The 27192-nt window shown below is 54.6% G+C and overlaps 1 protein-coding gene across 1 annotated transcript; it reads left to right on the top strand.

The window, feature by feature from the left end:
• The first annotated feature begins 236 nt into the window (after positions 1-236).
• PRR12 (proline rich 12) lies at positions 237-27192 on the top strand. Its single transcript, XM_072771260.1, has 14 exons — positions 237-620; positions 2164-2276; positions 3286-3447; positions 3532-6848; positions 7363-8029; positions 10094-10509; positions 17786-17902; positions 18159-18292; positions 18577-19049; positions 23922-24047; positions 24145-24242; positions 25590-25736; positions 25857-25952; positions 26225-27192. Exons 1-14 carry the CDS (start codon positions 535-537, stop codon positions 26369-26371), a joined length of 6099 nt encoding a protein of 2032 aa, XP_072627361.1. The 5' UTR covers positions 237-534; the 3' UTR covers positions 26372-27192.

Genomic DNA, 27192 nt, shown 5'->3' with positions numbered 1-27192 from the left:
TGGGAGGAAGCGGAGCGCAGCCAGACACCCCGCCGCCCGCCCCCCCTTCCCCTCCCCCCTCCCCCAGCCGCCTTGTGCAAAGATGGCTGCACCGTGAGCGCAGAGGAGGAGGAGGCGGCGGCGGCGGCGGCGAGAGAGCGAGCACCCAGCGCCCGCACCCACCCCGGGGCCGCCCGGGACGCCCCCTCCTGAGCGCGCGCCCTCCCTTCTCTCTTGCAAGCGCCGGGGCAAAGGCGGAGACAGCGGGGTCCCTCCTACCCCCCTTTCCCTCCAGGGGGAACCCCCCTTCCCCCCTCCTTGGCTCGGCGGCTGCACCCCCTCCCTTGCCCGCCCCTCCGCCCCTGCCCCCTCCCTCCCCAGCCCGGGGCCTTCCCGGGCCTTTCGGCGGCTGCAAAGAAAAAGAGAGAGAGAGAGAGAGAGAGAGAGGGGAAAAAAAAGCAGCAGCGGAGGGAGCGGCGGTGGAGGAGAGCGCGCGCGCGCCCCCTCCCTCCCTCCCTCCCTCCCCCTCCCCCCAATTTCCACCGCGGCCAATTCATGGACAGGAACTACCCCAGCGCCGGCTTCGGGGACCCGCTCGGCGCCGGGGCGGGATGGAGTTACGAGAGGTCAGCGAAAGCTAGGTAAGGAGCCGAGGGTGGCCTGGAGGAAGGGGCCAAGGGGTGGGGGCCCAGCCGGGCCGGGCCTGGCCCGCCTGGCGACGCGTGCATCGCAAACTCCCCGCCGGCTTGCAAGGGAGCGGCCTTCCTCGGTTTGCAACAACGCCGCCGCCCCAGTTTGCAAATTGCAAACTCCGCCAAAGCCAGCTCCGGCATGCAAAGGGAGAGATGCAGCGGGAAAATGGGGGTGCAAAACAATTTCGGACGGAAAGGCCCTGGGAAGGTGGGAGGGACTGGCGAAGCAAGGCCTGGATTTCCCCCCATCCTTGGATTCCCGGCTTGCTGATCCCTCGTCCCTGCGCCGGGGGCTCCGCTCTTGCAAAGGTGGGATGGAAAGGAGAATTAGAACGCAGACCTGGGGGGCACCCCCCCTCCCGTCCTATTGTTCCGGGACTGCGCGAGGCCGCGCAACTCGGCCCCCCCCCCGAAATTCCGCGCGCAGAGTGGGCACGGGGCCCCGCCCCCTTCCCAAGCTGGGGTTCTGTGTGTGTAAGGGGGGGGGGTCCTGGAATCTGAGACACACCCCCTTTAGCTCCCCCACCCCCAAAGGCAGAGAATCCTAGCTGATGGCGGGGAGTGGAGTACTTGACCTCTTGAGTCCGAGCCATGAATTGGGGCCTTTGCAAGGGAAGATTCAGATGTTTCCCTGGTGTGTGGTTGTGTGTGTGAGCGTGGGCCCTGTTCGTGTTTAGTTGGTAGACTGCTCACCTGCGAATCAACCCCTTTCTTGCTGTTTATGTCCTGCCCTCACTCTTCACCTGTCCCCTACCCCTCCCCCGCCCCCTGGGTTTCCCACCTTGGCTGGGCATGACCCCACATGTGTTAGGATTTTCCATTTGGGACTTACCGCTCTGTATGTTTCCTTCCCCACGGGTTAGCTGGATAGTCGTTTGCACACATACCTGGCTTTGCGAGGGCCCATGCATTTGAACCTCAACCCCAGGGGATGGACGTTGTTCATGTTCGCACTTGTACCTGGTACTTTCCCTTAGTCCTATCCCTTCCCCAACCCCCATCCCAGCAGTTTGGGGAACAGCCTATCTCCTGCTCCAAACTCAGTTTGCACCACTCTGTGAGGTTCAGGGCCATGTGTTCCCACGTGTCTGCAGTAGAGTGGGCGTCCTTATGCACCTCTCAGGTTGACCCTAGGGCCTTGTGTCCTGGGGCAGGGGGTGGGCTCGGTAGGAGGTCCATACCTTTCACAATTTAAACTTGAGGCACTTCCTCTGACTCTTCACCCTCTTGTTTGTCTCGTCGCTGTGCTTGGCTGTTTGTAAACGTGAGACTCTCTGGCTCTATTCATGGGGGACTCGAGTGGGGAATGTTTCATTGCTCTTTTCGTTGGGTACCCCGATTGCCTTGCCTTCTTTCCTTTAGGGTCCAAAGTTCCTTAGGATAACCCCCAGTCAGCTGGAAGATTTACCCCCAACACCCCGGGGGATTTGCTGAGTTCCCTTCTCCTAGGGTAGCTTCGGAGGACACCCTAACATCTCTCCCTTCCCCCTAGCTTGGTCTATGGCAGCTCCAGGACCTCGCACCCCGAGACCGACATCTTACACCGCCAGGCCTACGCGGCCCCCCACCCACTGCAAAGCTATGCCACCAACCACCACCCGGCAGGTACGGCCCCCGTCCTGCCCCGTCTGGGCTGGCCCTCCCTCCGAGGCAGCTGGTTGGCTCCTGAAAGTTCCACCCCTCCTAATTGGCCGTGCCCTGCGTCTTGTCCCGCCCCTTGCTGCCTCTCCTCTGATTGGCTGCCTCTGAGGCTGCTGGTCCCTGCTCAATTTCACGCTGGATTCGTCCACCCTTGTCTCTGGCCCCGCCTCTTTCTCTCCAATTGGCCCCGTCCCCCTCAGCCCCCAAATCCCACCTTCTCTTCCAGGCTTTTCCTCCTATCTATCCCACCCCAATCCTTTCCCTCTGGGTTTGCCCATCCTCTTGGCTCCTTGGTTCTCTGAATTCGTTCTTCCTGATTCCTTTTTTGCTGATTGGTTGTAAGTCTTTGGACCCCCCCCCCTTTTTCCCCTAGATTTACCCTCCCCATCAGTTCTTAACCCCTGTAGTCCTTACCTCTTTCGCTTCTGATTGGTTCCCTTCTTCCTGGGTGAGCCTGCAAGATTATATTGTCCCATTTGATCTTTAACTTTCCTGAGTGGCTCCTTTCCTTTTCTCCTTACAATTTTTAATTTTTCCCCCCTCCCTGGATCCTCCTTCTTTGACTCAACCCCTTTCTGCCTGTCCACGGGTCCTTCTAAGCGGCCCCGGTTACCCCATCCTTTCCCCTTCCTTACTAGAATTGCCCACATCCTTTTGTGTCTCCCCCGCCCCCCATAAGAACTCTGTCCTGTTGCACCCACTTCCTTCGATTCTGTTTTTTTGTATTTCTCTGCCTACCTTTCCTCTCCTGGGCTCCTTTACTATTGGAGTGCACTTCATCCTGCTTCTTGGCTGCCTTTTCCCTCATTGTCCTCGGCCCTGTTTCCTTAGCTTGGCTGTTCACTTTATCCTCTTTGAATCTCCCCCCTTTACTTCTTTGCCCTGACCCAACTTGCTTTTGACCTCTTCCTTTTCCCTTTCAACTGTGCCTGACAGCCCACTTAGCTGACTCTACCCCCTTGTCCTTGGCCAGGCCTCTCTGGACTATTCGACACTGGCCTCCACCACGCAGGGTCAGCAGGGCCAGACGCCTCCGTCATGAACCTCATCTCAGCCCTGGAGTCCCGGGGCCCCCAGCCTGGCCCCTCTGCCTCCTCTCTCCTCTCCCAGTTCCGCAGTCCTTCCTGGCAAACAGGTAAGCCCAGTGTCGGCCCAGAAGGACCAGGGTGGGGCTGGCATGTAGTCCACCCTGACCTATGGTCTTTTTCATCATCCCCAGCCATGCACACGCCAGGCCCCACGGAGCTCTTCATTTCAGGCGCCCTGCCGGGTTCCAGCACCTTTCCATCCTCCTCTGCCCTGTCAGCCTACCAGCACCCGGCTTCCTTCGGCAGCCGCCCCTTCCCAGTACCCTCATCCCTCAGCCTCCAAGACCCCCCGTTCAGTCCCCCAGCTAATGGGCTCCTGTCCCCTCATGACGTGTTGCACCTGAAGCCCTCACAGGCACCCACGGTGCCATCCTCGCTGGGCTTCGAGCGCCTGGCGGGGGGCGGTGTCCTGGGGCCCGCAGGTCTTGGTCCGGCCCAGACCCCTCCTTACCGCCCCGGCCCCCCAGACCCCCCTCCACCTCCCCGCCACCTCCCGACTCAGTTCAATCTGCTGGCTTCCTCTTCCGCTGCTGCCGCCGCTGCCGAACAGTCCTCCCCACAGCTGTACAACTTCTCGGGTGCTGCCCCAGGCCCCCCGCCGCCCGAACGGGCCCTGCCCCGCCAGGACACCGTCATCAAGCACTACCAGCGGCCAGCCAGTGCCCAGCCCCCACCGCCTCCGCCACCAGCCCATGCCCTCCAGCACTACCTGAGCTGTGGAGGCAGCTATCCCTCCATGGGCCACAGGGCTAACCTGGCCTGCAGCCCCCTGGGCGGTGGGGAGCCCTCCCCCGGTGCTGGTGAGCCTAGCAAGGCTGGGCCCAGTGGGGCTACGGCTGGGGCATCGGGCCGGGCTGCGGGCCCTGAGGCTGCTGGAGGAGGTGGAGCAGGGGGTGGTGGTGGAGGTTACCGTCCCATCATTCAGTCGCCCGGTTACAAGACGGGCAAAGGCGGTTATGGAGCAGCTGCGGGCGGTGCCAACAGGCCCCCACCACCCCGTTCAACTGCCACACCCAAATGCCAGAGTCTGGGTGGGCCGGCAGCAGCCTATGCCACTGGGAAGGCCTCTGGGGCTGGTGGGGCAGGGGGCCAAGCCTATTCCCCTGGTCAGCCCCAAGGGCTTCTAGGACCCCAGGCCTACGGGCAAGGGTTTGGAGGGGGTCAAGCACAGGACTTGAGCAAAGGCCCTAGCTACTCAGGGGGGCCCCCACAGCCTCCCAGTGGTCCGCCGCCTCCTGGCCTAGCCACGTGTCAGAGCTACTCCCCGGATCAGCTGCAGGGGCAGCTGTATGGGGTTCAGGGTGAGCCATACCCAGGGCCAGCTGCCCACTCCCAGGGGCTGCCCACAGCCAGCCCCTCGCTCAGCTACAGTACTGGCCATTCCCCAGCGCTCTCGGGTCATGGTGGTGGCTGGGGGCCCAGCTCACTGGGGGGTGGTGGAGAGGCCAGCCCTTCTCACATCATCCGCCCACTTCAGTCACCGCCTGCCCCCGGCCGCCCGCCTGGAGTCGGCTCTCCAGGAGCCCCTGGCAAGTACCTGAGTTCCGTCCTGGCCTCAGCCCCATTCCTGGCGCCTCCGGGAGCCGGCAGCTACACAGCCGGAGCAGGTGGCTACAAAGGCAAAGGGGATGGCTCGGAGCTGCTGGCTGGCCCTGGAGGGCCTCCTGCCGAGCGCACAGAAGATGAGGAATTCCTCATCCAGCATCTCCTGCAGGCACCTAGCCCCCCGCGGACCTCAGGGGCAGACGGCCTGGTGGGTGAAGATGGGGCAACGGATGCCTCCAAGGGACTTGGGGGTAGTGGTGGGGCCGGGGGACCACCGGGCACACCCTATGAGCTGGCCAAGGAAGACCCCCAGAGGTATCACCTGCAGAGTGTCATCCGTACTAGTGCCAGCCTCGATGAGGGTGCCACAGCAGCCCTGGAGCTGGGCCTGGGGAGGCTGAAGGAGAAGAAGAAGGGGCCAGAACGGGGCGGTGAGACCCCAGAGGGGCTGGCCACCTCAGTTGTCCACTATGGGGCAGGTGCCAAGGAGCTGGGGGCCTTTCTCCAAAAGAGCCCACCACCCCCACCTCCCACAGCTCAGCCTGCCCAGCCCACACCCCACAGCCTCCTCCTGGAGGCTGGGGGCCCTGACCTCCCACTGGTGCTGCCTCCTCCTCCTCCCCCGCAATTGCTCCCCTCAGTCCTCAGCCACGCCCCCAGCCCCTCTCCCAGTGCCCCCAAAGTTGGTGTTCATCTCCTTGAGCCAGCTACCCGTGACGGGGCCCCCCAGCCGCCACCGCCACCGCCCCCACCCCCGCCACCCATGCCCCTCCAGCTTGAGGCCCACCTCCGAAGCCATGGCCTGGAGCCTGGTGCCCCCAGCCCCCGCCTGCGACCTGAGGAGAGTCTGGAGCCACCAGGAGCCATGCAGGAATTGCTTGGGGCCCTGGAACCGCTGCCCCCGGGGCCTGGTGACACTGGCGTAGGCCCACCTAATACCGAGGGCAAGGATCCCTCAGGTGCCTATCGCAGCCCCAGCCCGCAGGGCACCAAGGCTCCCCGCTTTGTGCCACTCACGTCCATCTGTTTTCCTGACTCCTTGCTCCAAGATGAGGAGCGCAGCTTCTTTCCCACCATGGAGGAGATGTTTGGCGGTGGTGCAGCGGATGACTATGGCAAGGCAGGGCCACCCGAGGACGAGGGTGATCCCAAGGCGGGTACTGGGCCGCCTCCAGGCCCCCCTGCCTATGACCCCTATGGGCCCTACTGCCCCAGTCGGGCATCTGGAGCTGGGCCTGAGACGCCAGGCCTGGGCCTGGACCCCAACAAACCACCTGAGCTGCCCTCCACAGTCAATGCCGAGCCTCTGGGCCTGATCCAGAGTGGGCCACACCAGGCGGCCCCTCCGCCCCCTCCACCCCCGCCGCCGCCGCCGCCTGCCTCAGAGCCCAAGGGAGGCCTGACCTCGCCCATCTTCTGCTCTACCAAGCCAAAGAAGCTGCTCAAGACGTCCTCTTTCCACCTACTACGGCGCCGTGACCCACCCTTCCAGACACCCAAGAAGCTGTATGCTCAGGAGTACGAGTTTGAGGCGGATGAGGACAAGGCCGATGTGCCCGCTGACATCCGCCTCAACCCTCGGCGCCTGCCTGACCTGGTGTCCAGCTGTCGCTCCCGCCCAGCCCTCTCACCCCTGGGTGACATCGACTTCTGTCCACCCAACCCAGGCCCTGATGGCCCCAGGCGCCGTGGCCGCAAGCCCACAAAGGCTAAGCGTGATGGCCCACCCCGGCCCCGGGGGAGGCCCCGGATCCGCCCTCTGGAGGTCCCTACCACTGCAGGGCCAGCCTCAGCCTCCACGCCCGCTGATGGGGCCAAGAAGCCTCGGGGCCGGGGCCGGGGCCGGGGCAGAAAGCCTGAGGAGGCAGGGGGCACACGGCTGGAGCCCCTGAAACCACTTAAGGTGAGGGGGATTGGGGTCGGGGTGGCTAAAATTTAGAGATAGCAAAGGCCTGGGGCCACACTCCTTGGGTGCAGTGGGGGCTGTGGTTTATATTCCTGAAACTTTGAGGAGATTCCAGGCTCCTGCCATTGGAGAGCTCTGAGAATTGAGACTTCGGGGTTTTAGAGGGAGGCAAAGGGTTTTGGAGCTTGGGCCTTAGGTTCTAGGTCTTAAATGACTAGCGATTGCGGGTTTCTGGATTCGTGGGTTTTGTGGGAGGAGAGTCTGGAGGCTGAATTCCTGGGCTGGAAGCAGAAGGATCAGTGAGTGCTGAGGGAGGAATTCCAGTCCTATCCTGCTAGAACGTAAGGGAAGGGGTCTGTCGGCTCAAATTGTGGGGCTCCACAGGCTGAAAGTGTGAATTTGACCTAGGTCTTAAGTAAGGGTTTGGGTCCTGTGCTCTGGCTCTGAGCAGGGAGGGGACTCGGGGACCCCACTGTAGTGGATCCTGACTCCCTTCTGCCCCAACATCTAGATCAAGCTGTCCGTGCCGAAGGCCGGCGAGGGCCTGGGAGCCTCATCCGGCGATGCCGTCTCTGGCACTGACCACAACAGCCTGGACTCCAGCCTGACACGGGAGAAGATCGAGGCCAAGATCAAGGAGGTGGAGGAGAAGCAGCCAGAGATGAAGTCCGGCTTCATGGCCTCCTTCCTGGACTTCCTCAAGTCAGGCAAGCGTCATCCACCACTCTACCAGGCCGGCCTGACACCCCCACTCAGCCCCCCCAAGAGCGTGCCGCCCTCAGTGCCAGCCCGGGGCCTGCAGCCGCAGCCTCCTGCCGCCCCCACTGTGCCACACCCGCCTCCTGCTGGAGCCTTTGGGCTGGGAGGTGCGCTGGAGGCGGCTGAGAGCGAGGGGCTTGGGCTGGGCTGCCCTTCGCCCTGCAAGCGGCTGGATGAGGAGCTGAAACGCAACCTGGAGACGCTGCCCTCCTTCTCCTCGGATGAAGAAGACTCCGTGGCCAAGAACCGGGACCTGCAGGAGAGCATCTCCTCAGCCATCTCTGCGCTTGACGACCCACCCCTCGCCGGGCCTAAGGACACTTCCACCCCAGATGTGCCCTCCTTGGCAACTGAAGCTGTGGTGCCAGGCCCCCCCCCTCTCCCGGGGCTCCCTAGTGCCAGCAGCAATGGCACACCCGGTGAGCTCTGGGAAGACACTTTGGGGCCAGGCTGGGGCTTTACTGTTATTGAGGCTGCTGGGTACAGTTGTGCAGGTTGTGCTTTGTTTAAGAGGCATCATTCACGTTGTAGATGAAGTTGTTTTGTGTTTACAAAGGTAATTTGCCAATTGAGGGCAAACAAGTATTTTGAGAAAGGCATCATTTTCTAATTTGCCCACAGATGCTAAGTGGGCTAAGGTGCCCTGAGGTGGGATCTGGAGAATGCTGAGAGACAGAGCAGGTTAAGTGATGGGGACAGGTGGATGACATGGTGCTGAGAGAGCCTGTAAAACCAGCAGGTGATATGGGGCCTGAGAATGAGCTAGGGTTGAGAGAGGTATGGTAAATGGCAAAAAGATGTATTGGGGGCTGTAGGGAGAGACTTGGGGAGGAGGATAGTTTAAAGAGAGACTGGAACATTAATTAGTAGGGGTCTTTTGTGGTGGTAGAAGGGAAAGGCTGGGGGTACAGCAGGGTCTGGATGCTGTCCTGAGAGAGCCTTTGGACAAACCTTAATGTTCTTTGATGGGCGTGGAATAGAGGCATCGATTAGGAGAAGGGTGTTTGAGGCAGTTAATGAGGGGGCTTAAGGGCTCCAAGATGTTCTAGGGAATGGAGAGGACTTCTAGGAGATTGTAGAAAGTGGAAAATGGGGAGCAAGGAAGCCAGAGGGTGCGAGCTGAAGGGAGGCGTCAGGGCAGCAGTAAGAAATGCTGGGGGCTTCTGAACAGAGTATCAGGATTTGCTGAAATGGGAGCGAGCATTGGGTATAAGGACCTTGGAAGGGTCAGTAAGGCTCATAACTAAAAACACTGGGGTGGAGAAGAAGCGGTTTTAGAAGTTAGGAGGTACTTTAAGACGTTAGAGGGGCATGTTAATAAAACCCATGGGGAGTTTATGGGAAGCAGAGGGCATAAATGAAGCCTAGAGTAGAGAGTGGTTGAAGGAAAGGGCAGGGAAGATCTTGGATGGAGGAGGACAAGACCCCTGAGCAGGAAATGGGGAGGTAGAGGCGCAGAGGGAATGATTGGGGAATTGGGAGGGAAGATAAAAATTGGAGGGGAGAGTCAGCAAGGGCTTTGAAGCATCTAGGAGGTGTTCTGGGACTAAACTGGACATCAGGCACAGGTTTCCAGGTTACAGGGACTCAGAATTACCACTGGAGCTGGGAAGGGGTCTCAGGGAGGGACGTTGACGCAGCAGAAGGGTTTTGGGTGAGTTGAGGGGCTATTGGCATAGAAAGGGACAGGAGAAGAGGTGCTAGGGATGGTGAATGGCACTCAGAGACTAGGAGCCAGGGCAGGGCAGGGAGCTTTGGAGGGACTTGGGGCGACAAGGAGGAGATAGACTGGGGTGGGACACGTTGAAGGATGTGGTGGGATGAGGGACAACTGATTTTGATGGAGGGACATCAAGTCATGGTATTAGACCACAGTAAGGGACAGAAGGGGACAGTATGTAGAGGTGAGGAAAAGATGGGGAGGGCAGAGCACCATATCTGGGTAGGGAGGCTTATTAGGACATTGGAGAAAGAAGTTAATGGAACGTGGGCTTCCTGTGGCTGTCTGGGGACAAAAGTAGGTATGAAAAGTCTGGGAAGGCTACAGAGCCTGGCTGGCTCAGTCCGTGGAGCATGCTACTCTTGATCTAGGGGTTTGTAGGTTCACATCCCACGTTGGGTGTAGAGATTACTTTAAAATTTTTCAAAAAAAAGGGGGGGGAGGGGATGGGACAGGTGATCAGGGTCAGACATGAACTTTGATAGGACCAAGTGCAACAGCAGAAGAGTAAGAAGGGACTGAGTGGCATTGGAAGCACAGATGGGTGTTGGGGTGTGAGTTGAAGGAAAACAACTCTGGTTGATCCAAAGGGATGCGGGGGTGCAGAACAGTAAGAGGACTATGTTGGGGCCCTGGAGAAGAGAGGAGCCCAAAAAGGCTGGGAGCAGACACTGATTGACATTGGCCGCAAACCTTGGGGCCTCGGGGACCTCACTGTGGGGTCTGCCCTGACGTCCCTCTCGCTTCCCCCCACCCTCGCCAGAGCCCCCGCTGCTGGAGGAGAAGCCACCACCCTCGCCGCCCCCTGCCCCGACGCCACAGCCGCTACCACCGCCCCCGCCACCCCCTCCGCCAGCCCTGCCCTCGCCGCCTCCGCTGGTGGCCCCGGTCCCCAGCTCACCGCCAGCCCCACCGCCCCTGCCCTCGCCTCCGGCCCCACCGCCACCCCCGGCGGCTACCACCGCCCCCGCCCCCGCCGTCGTGCCCGAGGAGCCCGCAGCCCCGTCCCCCGAGGAGCCGGAGCCGCCCGACGCCCGGCCCCTGCACCTGGCCAAGAAGCAGGAAACGGCGGCGGTGTGCGGGGAGACCGACGAGGAGGCTGGCGAGAGCGGCGGGGAGGGCATCTTCCGGGAGCGAGACGAGTTCGTCATCCGCGCCGAAGACATCCCTTCGCTCAAGGTGAGTCCTCTGCGCCCAGTCTGAAACCGGGACCCCGTGGCGGCCGAGGGGGGCGGGTGATGGAGCACCTGCCATCAGGTGCTCCATCTGATGGAGGCCCGGTGCTGGCAGAGGAACCCCTCCTGAGTTCGCAGGCTGATGGGGCTGGAACGTGCAGAGCATGCGCGAGGCTCAGAGATTGGGGGGCGGGGGTAGGTCCTGTAAGAAAACTGCATTGCTGGCGTGTATTACAGATATTCTGGGTGCTGGGGTTCCAGTAAAGAACAAGGCAGGTGCTGGTTGCAGTGAAGCTTGTAATTTAAGCCCACCAGCCAAGAGAAGGAGACTACTTTGCAGTATATGGAATAATGGTGAAACGTGAAACATTGTTAAAATGTATCTGTGGATACACGTACACACGCATAATCTGGAAATTTAGTAGCCAAGGATTTGAGACTATCAGGCCACATCTTAAACTCTTTTTGCAGATCAGCCCATTCTTTGCATCGAGTTACTCTCTACTCCAAGGGTTGGCAAATTGTGGCCTTCCTGGGCTGAATCCAGGCACTATTTTTATAAATAAAGTTTTATTGGCACACAATTCATGCCCATGCATTTAAAATCTTCTAGGGCTGCTTTTCCCATGCGATGGCAGAGTGAGGTAATTTAGGCAGAGCCTAGCTGACCCACCAACCCAAAAATCTGATCTGCTCCATTACAGAAAAAGTTTGCTGACCTCTGCTGTACTTGGTTCATTGGACAGATAGATTTGGATCAGAGGATTAATAGCATAGCACAGGGGTAGGTGGCATCAGGTGCGTCTCCCAAAACACAAAGCTGAGCGAGTGCATGGTAGGTTGGCAAGCCATTGTCACCTTTATGGTGACACCAAAGACTAGGGCCTTTCTTTATATTAGTCATGGTTGTGGATTGGGTATTGACTGTGGGCCAGGAACATGTTTGGCCCTTGAAATACATTATCATGTTTAATTTATTTTGGGGTATTGTTTCTTCAGATGGAGGTATCATGAGATGGATAATTATAAGGTTAACAACTGTTGTTATGCTTTGTTACTTGGTATGTTCTGTGACATGAACTTAATGTGTCTTTTACTATGTGATGTTTAATCGCTGTCTTATTGTAGAAAAAGCAGAGCAAATAGAATAATAGGACTGTATCCATTACTTAGCTTCCACCATCATCACCTCTGTGGCTAGTCCTGCTTTGTTGTTCTGGCACATTCTGCCCCCTGCCTTACCCTACCAGTTCCAGACATCATGTATTATTATCCATACCTTGTCATTTTTTTCGCATGGTGGTTGCTTCACCCAAAAGAACACTGGTAAAAGGTATATTAGGGAATTACAAAGTGAAATGCTAGGGTGAATAGACATGTTCCAAATACCCCACACAGCAATCACAAGACTCCCTGGTCCCTCCTTCTGTATCCCTAATGGTCCTTCTCACTCCCATAGTATATCTTGTGTACATTATTTCCTTTTTGGAGGGAGACAGGGGAAAAAGTCTTTATTTTAGAGAGAGTGGGAGAGAGAGTGCACAGCAGTGAGGGGCAGAGGGAGAGTGAGGAAAAAAATCTCAAGTAGGCTCTGTGCTCAGCATTGATGCCAGGCTCAATCACACGACCCTGAGATCATGACCTGAGCCAAAACTAAGAGTCAGACGCTTAACTGATTGTACCACTCTTGCGTCCCATGTTGTTTCATTTTAACTTTGTGACTTCTGAGGCTGTATCATCAACTGGGACGAGAGAGGAAGATATTGAATGAACAGCAACGATAAGAACAGCTTCCAACTCCCCAAGACAGGATTTGGGACACATCACAGTCAGAATTGAGTTTGATCTTTTTCTTTTCTTTTCTTTTCTTTTCTTTTCTTTTCTTTTCTTTTCTTCTTTCTTTCTTTCTTTCTTTCTTTCTTTCTTTCTTTCTGTCATTCTTAACTTTTTAAAATTAATTTAAAAAAATTTAGGGACACCTGGGTGGCTCAGTGGTTGGCTCAGGGCATGATCCTGGGGTCCTGGATTGAGTCTTGTGTCGGGCTCCCTGCATGGGGCCTGCTTCTCCCTCTGCCTGTGTCTCTGCCTCTCTCTCTCTCTGTGTCTCTCATGAATAAATAAATAAAATCTTTAAAAAAAGAAAGAAAAAAAAGAGAGTCGCATGCCCTACCAATCGAGCCACCCAGGTGCTCCCCTCCTTTTTTTATTTTAATTGTAGTAACCCTTTACACACCCTGAAATTTATCATTCTGACCATTTTTAAATGTATCATTCAGTGGCATTAAGCGTATTCGCATTGTTGTGCAACATTCACTGCTGTCTCCAAGTTTTTATTTATTTCTTGTAAGATTTTATTTATTTGAGAAAGAGAAAGCATGAGCATACACGGGTACGCACTCTCATGTAAGTAGAGAGAGAGCGGTGGCGGGGGGGTGTAGAGGGAGAAGGAGAAGCGGGCTCCCTGCTGAGCTGGAAGCCCAACGTGTAGCTTAATCCCAGGACCCCGCAATCATGACATGAGCGGAAGGCAGAGGCTTAACCAACTGAACCACTCAGGCATCCCTAAATTTTATCTTTATAATCACCTTTAGTGATAGGGATTACTCTTCCCGTTTTACTGGGAAGGAAACTGAGGTGCAGAGAGCTAAAGTAGCCTTCCTAGACTTTCATGGCTCAGGACCTGTTGGCCCCAGGATCCTGGGCTCTAGGCACCAGATTTAGCCTTTCTCTATACATTCTTTAAAAAAAAAAAAAAAAAGATTTTATTTATTTATTTTGAGAGACAGAGAGAGAGAGTCAGAGACATAGGCAGAGGGAGAAGTAGGCTCCCTCCTATGAGGGAGGGATGCGGGACTCGATCCCAGGACCCCGGATCATGACCTGAGCCAAATGCAGATGCTCAACCGGTGAACCATCCAAGGGTTCGTCTCTGTGTACATTCTATCAAACATTGACAATGGAAGTGGCAGATGTGGCTGGGCATCCAGCACTGGGCTAAAAGAACAGGGCTTTTACAGATGAGGAAATTCACGTCCAGAGAGAGGGACTCACTCGGCTGGTGGGTGCTGAACTGGGATTGGAGCCACAGCCATCTGACACCACCTCCCAGCTGGCACAAGGCCGGGGCAAGGACTCAGATGCTTAAAATACAACACGAGTATGTATTACAATGGGGGGAAAACACAGCCCCAGGCCTGAATTGCTCCTGTACACATTGAAGACTCGTTTGTGTGCTTGGGGTCAGGGCAGGCTGGTGGCATTGTTACCAAGAGCCCAGTTTTGGCGTTAACCTGACTGGATTAAATCCCTGCTGTTTCTGGGCTGGTGTCGACCCTTCCTGATCATTGAATTTCCTTATTTACAAAATAGGGGTGATCATATTAGTACCTCCCTCAGGTAACAGGAGGATCCAGACATTAAAGCTTGTTGAGTGCTCCGAGGAACCTTGGGTGGCACATAGTGGGTGTCCTATAAGCATTGCTTTGGTTGTTCATCTCTGCAAAACTTGTGAATTTTTTTCTTTTAAGGGCCGGCTAGTCAATATTTTAAGCTTTACTGGTCACAGGGTCTCTGCTACATATTCTTGCTTTGTTTTTATAATCCTTTAAAAATTAGGAACTGTTCTTAGCTTATAGATCTGTGAAAATGGGCAACAGGTCATAGTTGGTTCTAGAACAGTGGTAGCTAAATAGAAACATCATGAGCTGTATACATCATTTTGAACTTTCTTGTATCCGTGTTTAAAAAGTCAGAGGCGCCTGGCTGGCTCAGTTGGTAGAGACACAACTCTTGATCTCAGGGTCCTGAGTTCAAGCCCCACATTGGGCGTGGAGACTTCTTAAAAGACCAAAAGAATAGAGAATTTAAAAAGTTTAAAAATGGGGGAGATTAGCTACAGCAGTGTATTTTCTTTAACACAGCTTATTTGAAACAGTCATTTGAGCATGTAATCAACAAGAAAAAGCTAATGAGATGTTTTACATTCTTTGCATATCAAGTCTTTGAAATTCTGTGTATATTTATTTTATACTCATGGAACATATTCAAGGCAGCCGAATTAGCACAAGGCTAGTCTCCTCTCTGCTTCAGCTTCCTCACCTATAAAATGGGACATATAATATTAACTCCCAGTTCTTGGAGATGTGGAAGATTTAGCAGGATGTAGCGTGTAAGAGGTTGTTGGGTGGAGAAAAGTAGAGGGAGGGCAGTTCAGGTGGAGGGAACATCGTGCAACGTTTGTGTTGTGAACAAAAACACGGTGTACTTGTGATGTGTAGGGATTCAAGAGGTTGAGTGGCTGGATGGTGAGCACTGAGTCTGGGAAGATGAGCAGGTGCCAGGTCATGCTGGGGTGAGATCAATGGGCGCCTGCTTGAAAGTCCTCTTTCAAGGCAGAAAGCTGGCAGCTGCTTGGGCCCCTGGCCAGCAGGGAGGTGGCTGGGGAGGTGTCTAGGCCTGATTGCAGTCTACCACTGCAGTCCTGTGGTACTGACTTCCTCCTGGGTTAATGGACCATGAAGCTTTTTTTTTTTTTTTAAAGTAGGCTCCATACCCAGCATGTAGCCCAACGCAGGGCTTGAACTCACAACCCTGAGATCAAGACCTGAGCTAAGATCAAGAGTCAAATGCTTAACGACTGAGCCACCCAGGTGCCCCAAAGTTTTCTTACTACTATCCCACTAAGTGCTTCTAGCTCATTCACATCCTGCTGCTTAACTGCCCTTGGTCTCTGGTTCTCAAGAATTCAAATTCCCAGAAGAGAATCTGATTGGTCCAGCTCAGCATTTGGGGCCAAGATGGGATTAATGATTTGCCTGTTGATTGGCTGTCTGGTCATATCTCCTCCAATCAGCTGTGGCTTCCATGGGGCAGGGCCTGTGGGTGGCTTAGCTTCCCTAGTGAGGGGGAGTGGGTGTGGCCAAGGATATGATTGACAGGAGAGGCGGGAGGGACAGCCTGAGGACTAACTGGCCCTGGTTGGAGATCAGACAAGGATGATGCCAGAGGTTGGGCCTGATGACTGCAGGGAGGAAGAGTGGTTTTGGGAAAACCACCAAATTCAGTTGGGATGTGGTGAGCCAAGGGGCCTGAGTACAGCTAGAGAATCTGCCAGTTCCTTAGAGGAGGCCAATTGGGTAGTGGGAGGAGACAGGGGTGGAGTTGGTCTCCCCTGGCTGGGAGAGTTACTCTGATGGCTTTCTCACAGGCTTCTGAGACTAGAATGGGGAAGGTCATAGTAACATTGAGATGGAAAAAAGCACCCGCTTTGTGGGGAGGCAGCACTGCAAATGCAAAAACCCAGGGATCAGAAAGTCTGGGGTTTATCTGCTGAACTAGGAGGGGTCTGGATGGCCTGCCGGGCAGGGGCAGGAGAAGAGAAAGGAAACTGAGGCAAAGTCTCACTGTGTCAGACTGTAGAGTCTGTACTAGGGGCCTTGGAAGGTTTCGGAGCAGAGCAGGATGTGGTCTGAAAGGAATTTCTCAATCCTTGGGCCTCTGACCTGGCTCCCTAAGGTCACCAGGAGGGAGGACTGGGAACTGTATGGTGGCCTGGAGGAAAGGACTTGGGGCCAGGGCACCTGCAACACTGTCTCATCCTGCCTCTTGAAACGTAAACCAGGAACCTTTTTAGACCTCATTGTCATCAGGTTATTGTAATCCCTTCTTTTCACTCCCCTCGTTGATCTGAGGGACACAGAGAAAATTGTGGATGTGAAAACAACTAACCCAAACTAAGAGTAGGCAGTGGATAGTTGGCACACAGACCCCAGGGTTACAGCTGCTGCCAGTGGCAGACATCATTAATTGATCTCTGCACTTCTCCTGCTGAGCCTGGTGTTCAACCATGACCAGTCAATTGGAATTGTCATCTGAATCCTGTTTATCACTTGAATGTAATTTCCTTGAATGCCAGGAGTAACTTTCATTCACCTGTAGGTTATCACAATACCTGGTACACATTTCTTGCTGCATCTTTTTTGTTTTTAAGATTTAATTCATTCATTCATTCATTCATTCATTCATGAGAGAGAGACTGCATGGGGGAGTGGGAGGAAGAGCAGAGGGAGGGATAAGCCAACTCTGCACTGTTTTGTTTTATTTTTAAAGATTTTATTTATTTATTCATAGAGATGCAGAGAGAGAGAGAGGCAGAGACACAGAGGGAGAAGCAGGCTCCATGCAGAGAGCCTGACGTGGGACTCAATCCAGGGTCTCCAGATCACGCCCTGGGCTGCAGGCGGCGCTAAACCGCTGCACCACTGGGGCTGCCCTGCACTGAGTGTTGAGCCCGATGTGGGGCGTGATTTCATGACTCAGAGATCATGATCTGAGCCAAAACCAGGATGCTCATCTGACTGAGCCACCCAGATGCCCATCACACGATTTACTGTGTTGTCCTTTGTCATTCCTTAGCCCCCTCACAGAAGACATTGTCCTTCCAGGACTTACTCAGATGTCACGTCTTCTAGGAAGCATTCTTGGATTCAGATTGCATCTGAGGTCCTTCTTTGAGGCTTCGGTAGTGTCTGGGGGTCTGCTGTTAGTGTGCCCATTACCTGGGATGTCATTGTGCCGTGTCTGGCTCTCCTGCTACTCCCCTTGCTCCCCAGATTAGACGTGGGGTCTGTCCCATATCCTTCAGTTTCCAGTGTCCAGCTGGGGGTCACACAAGTCTCTCAGGGTGGGGAGGTTATCTGAGTGTTGGAATGGAGATGGGGGAGCCTCATATTACTGTGCAAGCCTAGTTGTAGAGAGGTAGATGAAATAAGTGGTCTCGGATAAATTGTCACCTGCCTATTCTTGGCACAAGCCACAACCTCACCCTGTTTTATTTGCTTGTCTGTCTTGTCTCTGTAACAGAGACCTTGGCCAAGGCGATGTCAATCTCATTCACCACTGTCCCCACTGTCCCTGGGGTCCAGCGCAGTATCTGGAAAATGGTGGCTGGGTGCTCAGGAGCTGTCATTACTTTAAATCACCACAGAGGCCTGGTGCCGTAAAGTTGTGATAACTAAAACTTGGTAGCACAAGAACACACGGCTTGTTTGAGAGCATTGGGTAAGCCACGGGAGGACATGGCCAGATGCCAGCGGCCTCCCTGGGACTGAGAACATCATAGGGCCAGAAGATATGTGCCTGCCAGTATTCATTGATATTTGTTCGTGAGAATGCCCTTTTCTCTAAGAGGATAGAGAAAGGGGGACCTCGGATCTGGAATTGGGGGCGGGAAGGGCAGGAATGAGGGCTGACCTTGCTGGCCTCACTGCACCCCTCTTCAGCTGGCATTGCAGACGGGGCGGGAGCCCCCACCCATCTGGCGAGTGCAGAAAGCCCTGCTGCAGAAATTCACTCCAGAGATCAAGGACGGGCAGCGGCAGTTTTGTGCTACCAGTAACGTAAGCCTGCAGGGAGTCATGAGGACTGGGGGAAGCCTAGAGGGAGTGGTGGCCAAAAGCCCAGGGTCCCCCATCATGCATGGCTGTGATTCACCCCTAGTCTAGGGGGCATCCAGAAGGGGGTTTCCACATCCAGCAGGCTCTGGCAGCTGCTGTCCGGGGTCGGGGTGGGGTTGGAGGGGAATCTTAGGTATCTATCAGCCTGCCTGGCTGCAATGGATGAAGGTATTCCTCACGTACCTCTTTCTCTCCATAGTATTTGGGGTACTTTGGGGACGCGAAAAACCGGTATCAGCGCCTTTATGTAAAGTTCCTGGAAAACGTCAACAAGAAGGATTATGTGAGGGTCTGTGCTCGGAAACCCTGGCACCGGCCCCCAGTGCCTGTCAGGTACTGTGGGGGCTGTGGGGCAGGTGGTGTGCAGGGTGAACAGGCACAGAGGGGGCTGGAACCTTCCAGAGACAAAGTAGAAGCCCGCAGAGCGGACACAGGGTGTGGGGAACAGAAAGACCCAGGTCTGGGGCTGGGGGAGACAGACACTCAGCAGAAACAAAGGGCAGGAAGTCAGGCTGGTTCTGTGCTCAGAGCTGTGGGCTAGATGGGGATCTCAGGAGGAGAAGGTGGGCTTCTTAGGGCTGCTGACTGCTTGCTGTCCCTCCTGTGTCCCCTTCCAGACGCTCCGGGCAGGCCAAGGGCCCCGCGTCTGCTGGGGGCAGCTCTGCACCTCCTCCCAAGGCCCCGGCACCACCTCCTAAGCCAGAGACTCCCGATAAGACAATAAGCGAGAAGCCCCCAGAGCAGACACCCGAGACAGCTGTGCCCGAGCCCCCTGCTCCTGAGAAGCCATCTCCACCGCGGCCTGTCGACAAGGAGAAGGAGAAGGAGCGGGTGACCCGTGGGGAGCGGCCACTGCGGGGTGAGCGGAGCGCAGGTGGGCGGCAGACTCGGCCTGAGCGGAGCCTCACTGCGGGACAGCCTGCCACCTCCCGGCTGCCCAAGGCCCGGCCCACCAAGGTGAAGGCTGAGCCGCCCCCCAAGAAGAGGAAGAAGTGGCTGAAGGAGGCTGCAGGCAATGCCTCGGCAGGCGGGGGCCCACCTGGTAGCTCCTCGGACTCAGAGTCATCCCCAGGAGCACCCAGCGAGGATGGTGAGGCTCTGGGCAACCACAGGGCAGGTGGGGAAGCATGGGGAAGGGAACCCGGGGCATCAGGAGGAGGTGTGGGTAAGTGCAGTCCACAGGCTTCCAGGCAGTGTTGGTGAGATAGCAACCAAAATTGGTAAATTAAAATAATAATACTGTCAATCATATGGCCCTAGCTGGGGTGGGCATCTTCTCTAAGTTCTTTACCCAAATTAACTTGTGTAATGTTTATAGCAGGGCTACAGAGTAGATGCTGTTATTTCTTATTTTTTTAATTCTTTTTAAAAAGATTTTACTTAATTGAGAGAGAGAAAGGGAACATGAACAGTGGGGAGGGGCAGAGGGAGGGGAAAAGTAGACTCCCCCCTGAGCATGGGCACCATCTCACAACGCTGAGACCCTGGGATCATGACTCCAGCTGAAGTGGAGAGCCGGGCTCCCAACTGACTGAGCCACCCAGGTGCCCCAGGGGTAGCTCTTTTAATGGGGACTAAGCATGAAGGCAGTCAAATGAGAGCAAGAGAGTTCTCTTTCCATCAAAGCCCTAATGTAAGTGTAAGTAGTGGTTTCCTAGAAATAAGAGCATCTTCTCCAGGTTGTCCAGGGTCCCAGGTTTCTTTCTTCTTGTTGCTCTGTCTTCCCCCAGCGTGCTGTCCTCAAGCACCTGGTCCAAAGCAGCCCAGCAGGCCCAAAGCCGCAGTCCCTGAGTCCAGTGGGAAGGGACTCAGGGACCAGGGAATGGCTGGACCTTTCTTTTAAGTCACCAGGTCTGGGAGTAGCCCATATCCTGTCTCTCCTGTCCCATTGAACATAACTTGGTCACTTGACCACACCTGGCTGCAAGGGAGCCTGGGAAATGTAGTCTTTTAACTGGGCAGGCAGATGCTAAATCAGGCCAGATGGAAACCGTTAAAGGCAGGTCTAGAAAGGCCCAGATTTGCAGGTCTTTCCTTCTCTGGCCCTCAATTTTCTTTTTCTATTTCTTTTTTTTTTTTTTTTTTTTTATGATAGGCACACAGTGAGAGAGAGAGAGAGGCAGAGACACAGGCAGAGGGAGAAAGAAGCAGGCTCCATGCACCGGGAGCCTGACGTGAGATTCGATCCCGGGTCTCCAGGATCGCGCCCTGGGCCAAAGGCAGGCGCCAAACCGCTGCGCCACCCAGGGATCCCTCTTTTTCTATTTCTTAAGTGATTTACAAAGTTAAGTTTAATTAACATGCTGTGTAGTTCACCTGCTTACAACATAAAATTCAGTGGCTTTTTAATTAATTAATTTTTAAAAAATACTTTTATTTATTCATGAGAGACACAGAGAGAGAGAGAGACAGAGACGCAGGCAGAGGGAGAGGCAGGCTCCACACAGGGAGCCCGATGTGGGACTCGATCCGGGGTTTCCAGGATCATGCCTTGGGCCGAAGGCGGCGCTAAACCGCTGGGCCACCCAGGCATCCCATCAGTGGCTTTTAGTAGAGTCCTAGACTTATCTGTCCACTTTGGCAGTCAATTTTAGAACACTTCAATACCCCAAAAAGAAACCATGTATCAAAAAAGAAAAAAACATGTATCATCCATTGGGTATCACTCCCCATACTCCCCTCCCCCCAGCCCTAAGTGACCTGTCATTTACAATCTCTGTGGATTTACCTGTTTTGGACACTATGAGTAAGTGAATCATACAACATATAGTCTTTTGTGATTGGCTTCTTTCACTTAGCATAACATATTTTAGGTTCATCCATGTGAGATGTATCAGGGCCTCCTTCCTTTGTTTTGGCTGAATAATATCCCACTTTGTGGATAGACCACATTGGTTTTTTGTTTTTTTTTTTAAGATTTTATTTATTGGGCAGCCCGGGTGGCTTAGCGGTTTGGCGCCGCCTTCAGCCCAGGGCCTGATCCTTGAGACCCAGAATCGAGTCCCACATCGGGCTCCCTGTGTGGAGCCTGCTTCTCCCTCTGCCTGTGTCTCTGCCTCTCTCTCTCTCTCTCTCTGTCTCTCATGAATAAATAAATATTTTTATTCATGAGAGACAGAGAGGCAGAGACATAGGCAGAGGGATAAGCAGGCTCCCTGCGAGAAGCCGGATATGGAACTCGATCTCTGGGTGGGGATCACCCCCTGAGCCAAAGGCAGATGCTCAACTACTGAGCCACCTAGGTGTCCCTGAACCCCATCTTCTTATGGGAGCAGTTACCCTACCAAGGGTCAATATGGGTCTGAGACTGTCTGCCCTCAGCCCATTCAACCAGGAGCTCTTCTAGGGCAGGATGAGCATGACTCATGCCTGGATGTCCTAAAGCCTTCATTCAGCCCAGGAGCCCTTAGAACTAACCCTTTTGGTTGTCTGAGAGCAGTGACCCTCCATGTGCCAGAAGCTGATGCTTTCTCCTTTCTTTTATTCATGATAGAAGTTCTAGAGAGACGTTGTAGTGACCTTCCTCTCTCTTCCTCTTGTCTGCTCCCATTTGGCTCTGTGAGCCCTTTCAGTACATATTTATTGAGTACCTACTTCATGCCATGAACGAGGTTCCAGCAGTGAACAGAATAAGCAAAAATATGTATCCTCATGGGAGCTTACAGTCTAGCTGGGGGAGTCTATCAGATAAACATGTTATGTAACAAGAACACAAAACAATGTGAAAAATTGTCAGCGTAAGGCTGGCCAGTCTTAAATGCAGTTAAGAAAAAGCATTTCTGGTGAAGAGGGTCCAGGTGGTATAGAGGGTGATGTTTTCAGGGGGTGGGGGATTTGGGGAAGGCTTCTGGAAATGACACTGGAGCAGAGATCTGAGTGCAACAGGGTTGGGGTTGGGTGACTGGGAGAGAGAACATTCCAGGCTGGGTGTGTCTGGGGATCAGGAAGGAGGCCAGTGGCTGGAGCAAGTGAGTAAGAGGAGAGGGTGAGAAGTGAGGGCAGAGGAAGAACAGGACCAGATCTTGGAGGGACAAGAGGCCTGGGGCTTTGTGGTCCCACTGGAAGAATTTTACCCTGAGCCAGACATGAGCCATAGGAGGGTTTGGGCCAAGGCCTGGTGGGGTGTGATTGCCACTGACAAGTGGTCACTCTGGCCCCTGCAAATGGCTGTCACCAAGGACCCTCTGTGAGGATAAGTCAAATGGATATTTCTCAGGCCTCTTCCTAGGGGATGTTTTAGGGCCGTTCATGGCTGTTCTGCTTCTCTTTTCTCCCTGATGCTCCTTCTTGGGTTTTGTGTGAGTGTCCCTCATGTCCTGACCTTGGCCTTGTGGCTTCACCTCTCACTTGGCAGTCTCAGCTTCCCAGTGAGCCTCACTAGTTTCTTTCCCCTAGCCCTCGCTCTAGATCCCACTGAGTTCCTTGTCCTACTTTCCCTACCTCAGGGCCAGCCCCACTGACTACTCAGTTAGCAGACCAGATCTCTAGGTCTCTTTGCTCCCTCATCTCCACAGCTGAGAAGTCCCCGGCTCTGCGCCCTCCCCATGCCCTGACTGTCCCCAACTCTCTGCTCTTTCCCGCAGTCCCTGTCAGACACTGGCCTTCCTATCTTCCTGCTCGTCGATCTCTGGATCCTGTCCCTTATGGTCCTGCTACTTCCTTATCCTTTTTTTTTTTTTTAAGATTTATTTATTTTTAATTAATTAATTATTTTTTTAAAGATCTTATTTATTCATTCATGACAGAGAGAGAGAGAGGCAGAGACACAGGCAGAGGGAGAAGCAGGCTCCATGCAGGGAGCCCGACCTGGGACCCGATCCCAGGGCCTCAGGATCACGCCCTGGGCCAAAGGCAGGCGCTAAACTGCTGGGCCACTGGGGCTGCCCTATTTTTTTTATTTTTTGTTTATTTTTATTTATTTTTATTTATTTTTTATTTTTTTTATTTTTTATTTTTAAAGATATTTTTTATTTATTTGAGAGAGAGAGAGAGAGAGCAAGCAGAGGGGAGAGGTAGAGGGAGGAGGAGAGGCAGACTCCCTGCTGAGCAGGGAGCCTGATGTGGGGCTGTATTGCAGGAGCCTGAGGTCATGACCTGGACCGAAGGCTGACGCTGAACCGAAGGCTGACACTGAACCGACTGAGCCACCCAGGCATCCCCAAGATTTATTTATTTCTTTGACAGAGATTGCGCACAACCGGGGGGGCGGCAGGCAGAGGGAGAGGAAGTTAGCAGGGAGCCTGACTCAAGGCTAGATCCCAGGACCTAAATGAACCTAAACTGGAGCCAGATGCTTAACCAACTGAGAGGCCCAGGCACCCCCATCCTTATCCTTTCCTATTGTGGTCCATTACACTGGCCTCTGGTATCCTCCTCCTGATCCGTCCCCTACATAGTCTCAGAGGCATCTTTTTACACTTAACCCTTGCTCCTTTCCTCCTCATAGCTCTCCCATGGCTCCCTGGTACCCACCGCAAAAGCCCCCGTCCTCTCCACCTCATGTTGGAGGCTTTGTGTGGTCTGACCTACATGGACCTGTGCAGTCTCACCTCTCACCTCCCACCTCCTCCCTCAGTCTTGCTCTTTGTGATCTGCTCTCTCTGAGTGGATTCACTGGTTTGGAAACCAATTATGCTGCTTCTTTAGACTTTACTGAAGCTACACTGAACTAGTCAAACGTGAGGTTCACTGGCCCGGAATGCTCTTTCCTATCAGTTAAGACTTAGCTCTTGTGTGACCTTGAACCAGCCTCCCCTGGATTGCCAGGCCAAACTCATTACAATCAATGCCTGTGACTCCACCATTACAGCATATCGCGTTGGTACTTGTTGGTCTTCTCCTGTGGACTCAGAGCTCCCTGAGCAGCGATTTCTCTCCAGCCCTGGTACTTAGAACACCATCTGCCACCCGTTCACTCAGATGGACTTGGAATAATGAGCTCATGTCCCATCTCTCCCCCCAGAGCGGGCGGTACCCGGGCGTCTGCTGAAGACCCGGGCGATGCGGGAGATGTACCGGAGCTATGTGGAGATGTTGGTGAGCACAGCTCTCGACCCAGACATGATCCAGGCCCTGGAGGACACACATGGTGAGCTGAGGCCTGGGGAAGGAAGGTCCCCTACTCCTCCTTGGCCCCCATGCATTGCAGGGCTTCAGCTCTTCTGATGCCCCTCCTGGTCTTTCAGACGAGCTGTACCTGCCACCCATGCGGAAGATTGACGGCCTCCTGAATGAGCACAAGAAGAAAGTCCTGAAGCGGCTGTCGCTGAGCCCAGCCCTGCAGGTGCTTGTGGGGTCTGGGCTGGAGGGGTCTGGGGCCCAGTGGTCAGAGATGGGAGAGATGGGTATAAGTCAGCCAGGGAGGTCCTCTCAGAGCATCAGGCCCTGGAGGGGGCAACCATTGGAAGGATTGGGCTTGGCCAGGAGCAAAGTTGATTCCTAGCACCCTTGCACACCTACATGGAAGGGATTTGGTGGATGTGGAGAGGTCTCGGGGGTGGGGGGGCAGCTAGGAAGGTCCAGCAGAGTTTACGGAGCACAAGTTTACAGAAAATAGCTGGATGAGGCCTTGCTGGGGGGCAGGGGCAAGCGGATTCTGATGGCTTCCCTGTCGTAGAATGGGCTTTTTAACATCTCAGGCTTCAGTATTAAGTCATCCGTAAAATTTCCTTTCTGGAATGGCCCAGGATTCTGGAATGGAATATTTGGGCAGCTTTGAAAATTCTGATGGGGACCGTTGTGTGGTGCTGAGAATTAGAAGATAGAGTGTGAGGGCAACAGAATTCTGGGATGGAATGTGAGTCTAGGCTTAAAGTTTCCAGATGGATTTTGGTCTGGCTCTGGGAATTCCGGGATGGATTTTAGGCTGACTCAGAAAATTCTTGGTGGGATGTTAGTCTCTCAGACAACGTGGGATAAAATATCCATCTGGTTCTAGAACTCTGGGTGAGATGTTGGGATAACTGAGAATTCAGGGATTGAGAGTTGAGTCTGTTTCTGAGAGGTCTGGGTGGGATGTCATCCTAGGGTTCACATTTCTGTAGTAGACTATCAGGATGAGGGCAGCCCCAGTGGCTCAGCGGTTTAGCACTGCCTTTGGCCCGGGGCCTGATCCTGGAGGCTTGGTATTGAGTCCTGTGTCCGGCTCCCTGCATGGAGCCTGCTTCTCTCTCTGCCTCTGCCTCTCTCTCTCTGTCTCTGTCTCTCTCTCCATGTCTCTCATAAATAAATAAAATCTAAAAAAAAAAGAGAGAGAGAAAAAAAGAATATCAAGATGAATCTGAGAAATTATGGGATGGTTTAGAATTCTGAGATTGTCAGCCTGGCACTGGGGATTCTGGATTTTAGGCTATCTTTCAAAGTTTTGAATAGGATATTAAGCTGGGGCTGAGAATCCTGGGTGGAATATTAGGGCTCTCTGAGAATCTTGGGCTGAGTCACAAAGCATATTATAGGGGTCATGAGACAGTCCGAGGCTCCTCTGCCTGAGTCTGAGATTCCCAAGTATCTCCTGATTTGTAGCCTGAGGGAAACTGAGGTATCTGATCATTTGGTAATCTGAGAACTGAGTGGTGGATTTGGAGTGTGTGGGTCCAGGGGGACGTCCCACTGACCGGTCGTCTTCCCACAGGACGCCCTGCACACGTTCCCCCAGCTACAAGTGGAGCAGAGTGGGGAGGGCTCCCCTGAGGAGGGGGCTGTGCGGCTGCGGCCAGCTGGGGAACCCTACAACCGCAAGACGCTCAGCAAGCTCAAGAGGAGTGTGGTCCGAGCCCAGGTGGGGCCGGGAATGGGCGAACTGTGTGGGCAACGGGGGTGGGGTGGGGAGCGATAGGGGTAGGGGAGGGCTGCCCTATGCTGGACAGTGGGGTGAGGCTTTTCTGCTCCATCTGTCCAGGAGTTCAAAGTTGAGCTGGACAAGTCAGGATACTACACGCTCTACCACTCACTCCACCACTATAAGTACCACACTTTCCTGCGCTGCCGGGACCAGGTAAGCCCATCTGTAGCACGCGTCACCCTGGGACTCCGCCCCACAAGCTCTGCCCTGGACCCAGGGGCCCGAGCCCGTAGCACCTCCTCCCTCAAAGCAAGGGTCCAGTCCCCGCAGCCTTTCCTCTCTCACACTCAGGAGCCCAGGCCCACAGCCTCCTCCTCCCCCAGACCCAAGAGTTTAGCTCCCAGCCCCCTTTCCCTGGAATATTGATCCCTAGACTCCCCAGGCCCTGGTAGCCACTTGCCCCAGCTCTGTTTACTGCCCTGCAGACCCTGGCCATCGAGGGCGGTGCTGAGGACCTGGGTCAGGAGGAGGTGGTCCAGCAGTGCATGCGGAACCAGCCATGGCTGGAACAGCTCTTCGACTCCTTCAGCGACCTGCTGGCCCAAGCACAGGCCCACAGCCGCTGCGGGTGACCCTTCCCAGCCTGGGGGAGCCACCGCTTCCATGAACGGAGAATTGGGACAGAACTGTGTCCTCAGGAGCTAACCCCTAGGCCCCTGTCGCCAGGGAAGGGGGGGGGTCATTGGTCAGGGTGTGTCCATGCTGCCCCCACAGGGCAGGGTTCAAAGTTCGACTCCTCCCCTCTCCCACGCTCCTTCCACTCCCTCCCCAGCCTCCCCCTGTCCGGTGTACAGAGAAATTATTTATATATATGTATAAATGTCTATTTAGTAACGGTTTCCCTCCCCATCTCGCCCTGATCCCCCCTCCACGGCCACAGCCCCGCCCCCTCCACCTTGTACATAATGTATAGGAAAAGTCTATGTATGGTTGAGGGGGGTGGGGTGGCTTCAGAGAGCTGGGGGACCCCCTCTCCCCCAACCCCCCCCTCACAGGCCAAGATCTTTGCTAAAGGCCATTCCCTCCCCAGGGCATTCGGCATCGGGTGGGAGGGGGGAAGACGCATCTTGTTAATTATTTTTAATCTTATTTATTGTACATACCTGGGGCGGGGGGCTGGGGAGGTGGAGGGGGTCCCCTCCCTTTGGCCCTCCCGCTCCTTTTCTACTGCGATCGTCTGTGTCTGCCCCCCACCGTCCTATCCCCTTGTCGTCTGGATGTGGTTCTATTTTTTATCCGTCTCCTCTCCCCTGCCCCTCTCTCTCTAACCCCTCTGCTCCTACCTCCCGACCACCCTCTGTCTCTTGCTCTTTCTTGGGCTTCTGTACAACTCAACTTGTATACACTGTGTACACACAACCAGCCAAACGAAAACCCAACAGCAAACACTTTA

The sequence above is a fragment of the Canis lupus genome, chromosome 1 (assembly GCF_048164855.1).
Source record: "Canis lupus baileyi chromosome 1, mCanLup2.hap1, whole genome shotgun sequence".
In the NCBI taxonomy this organism is placed as follows: Eukaryota; Metazoa; Chordata; class Mammalia; order Carnivora; family Canidae; genus Canis; species Canis lupus.
Note: the sequence above shows the minus strand (reverse complement) of the source record. Positions and strands in the feature narration are given on the sequence as shown.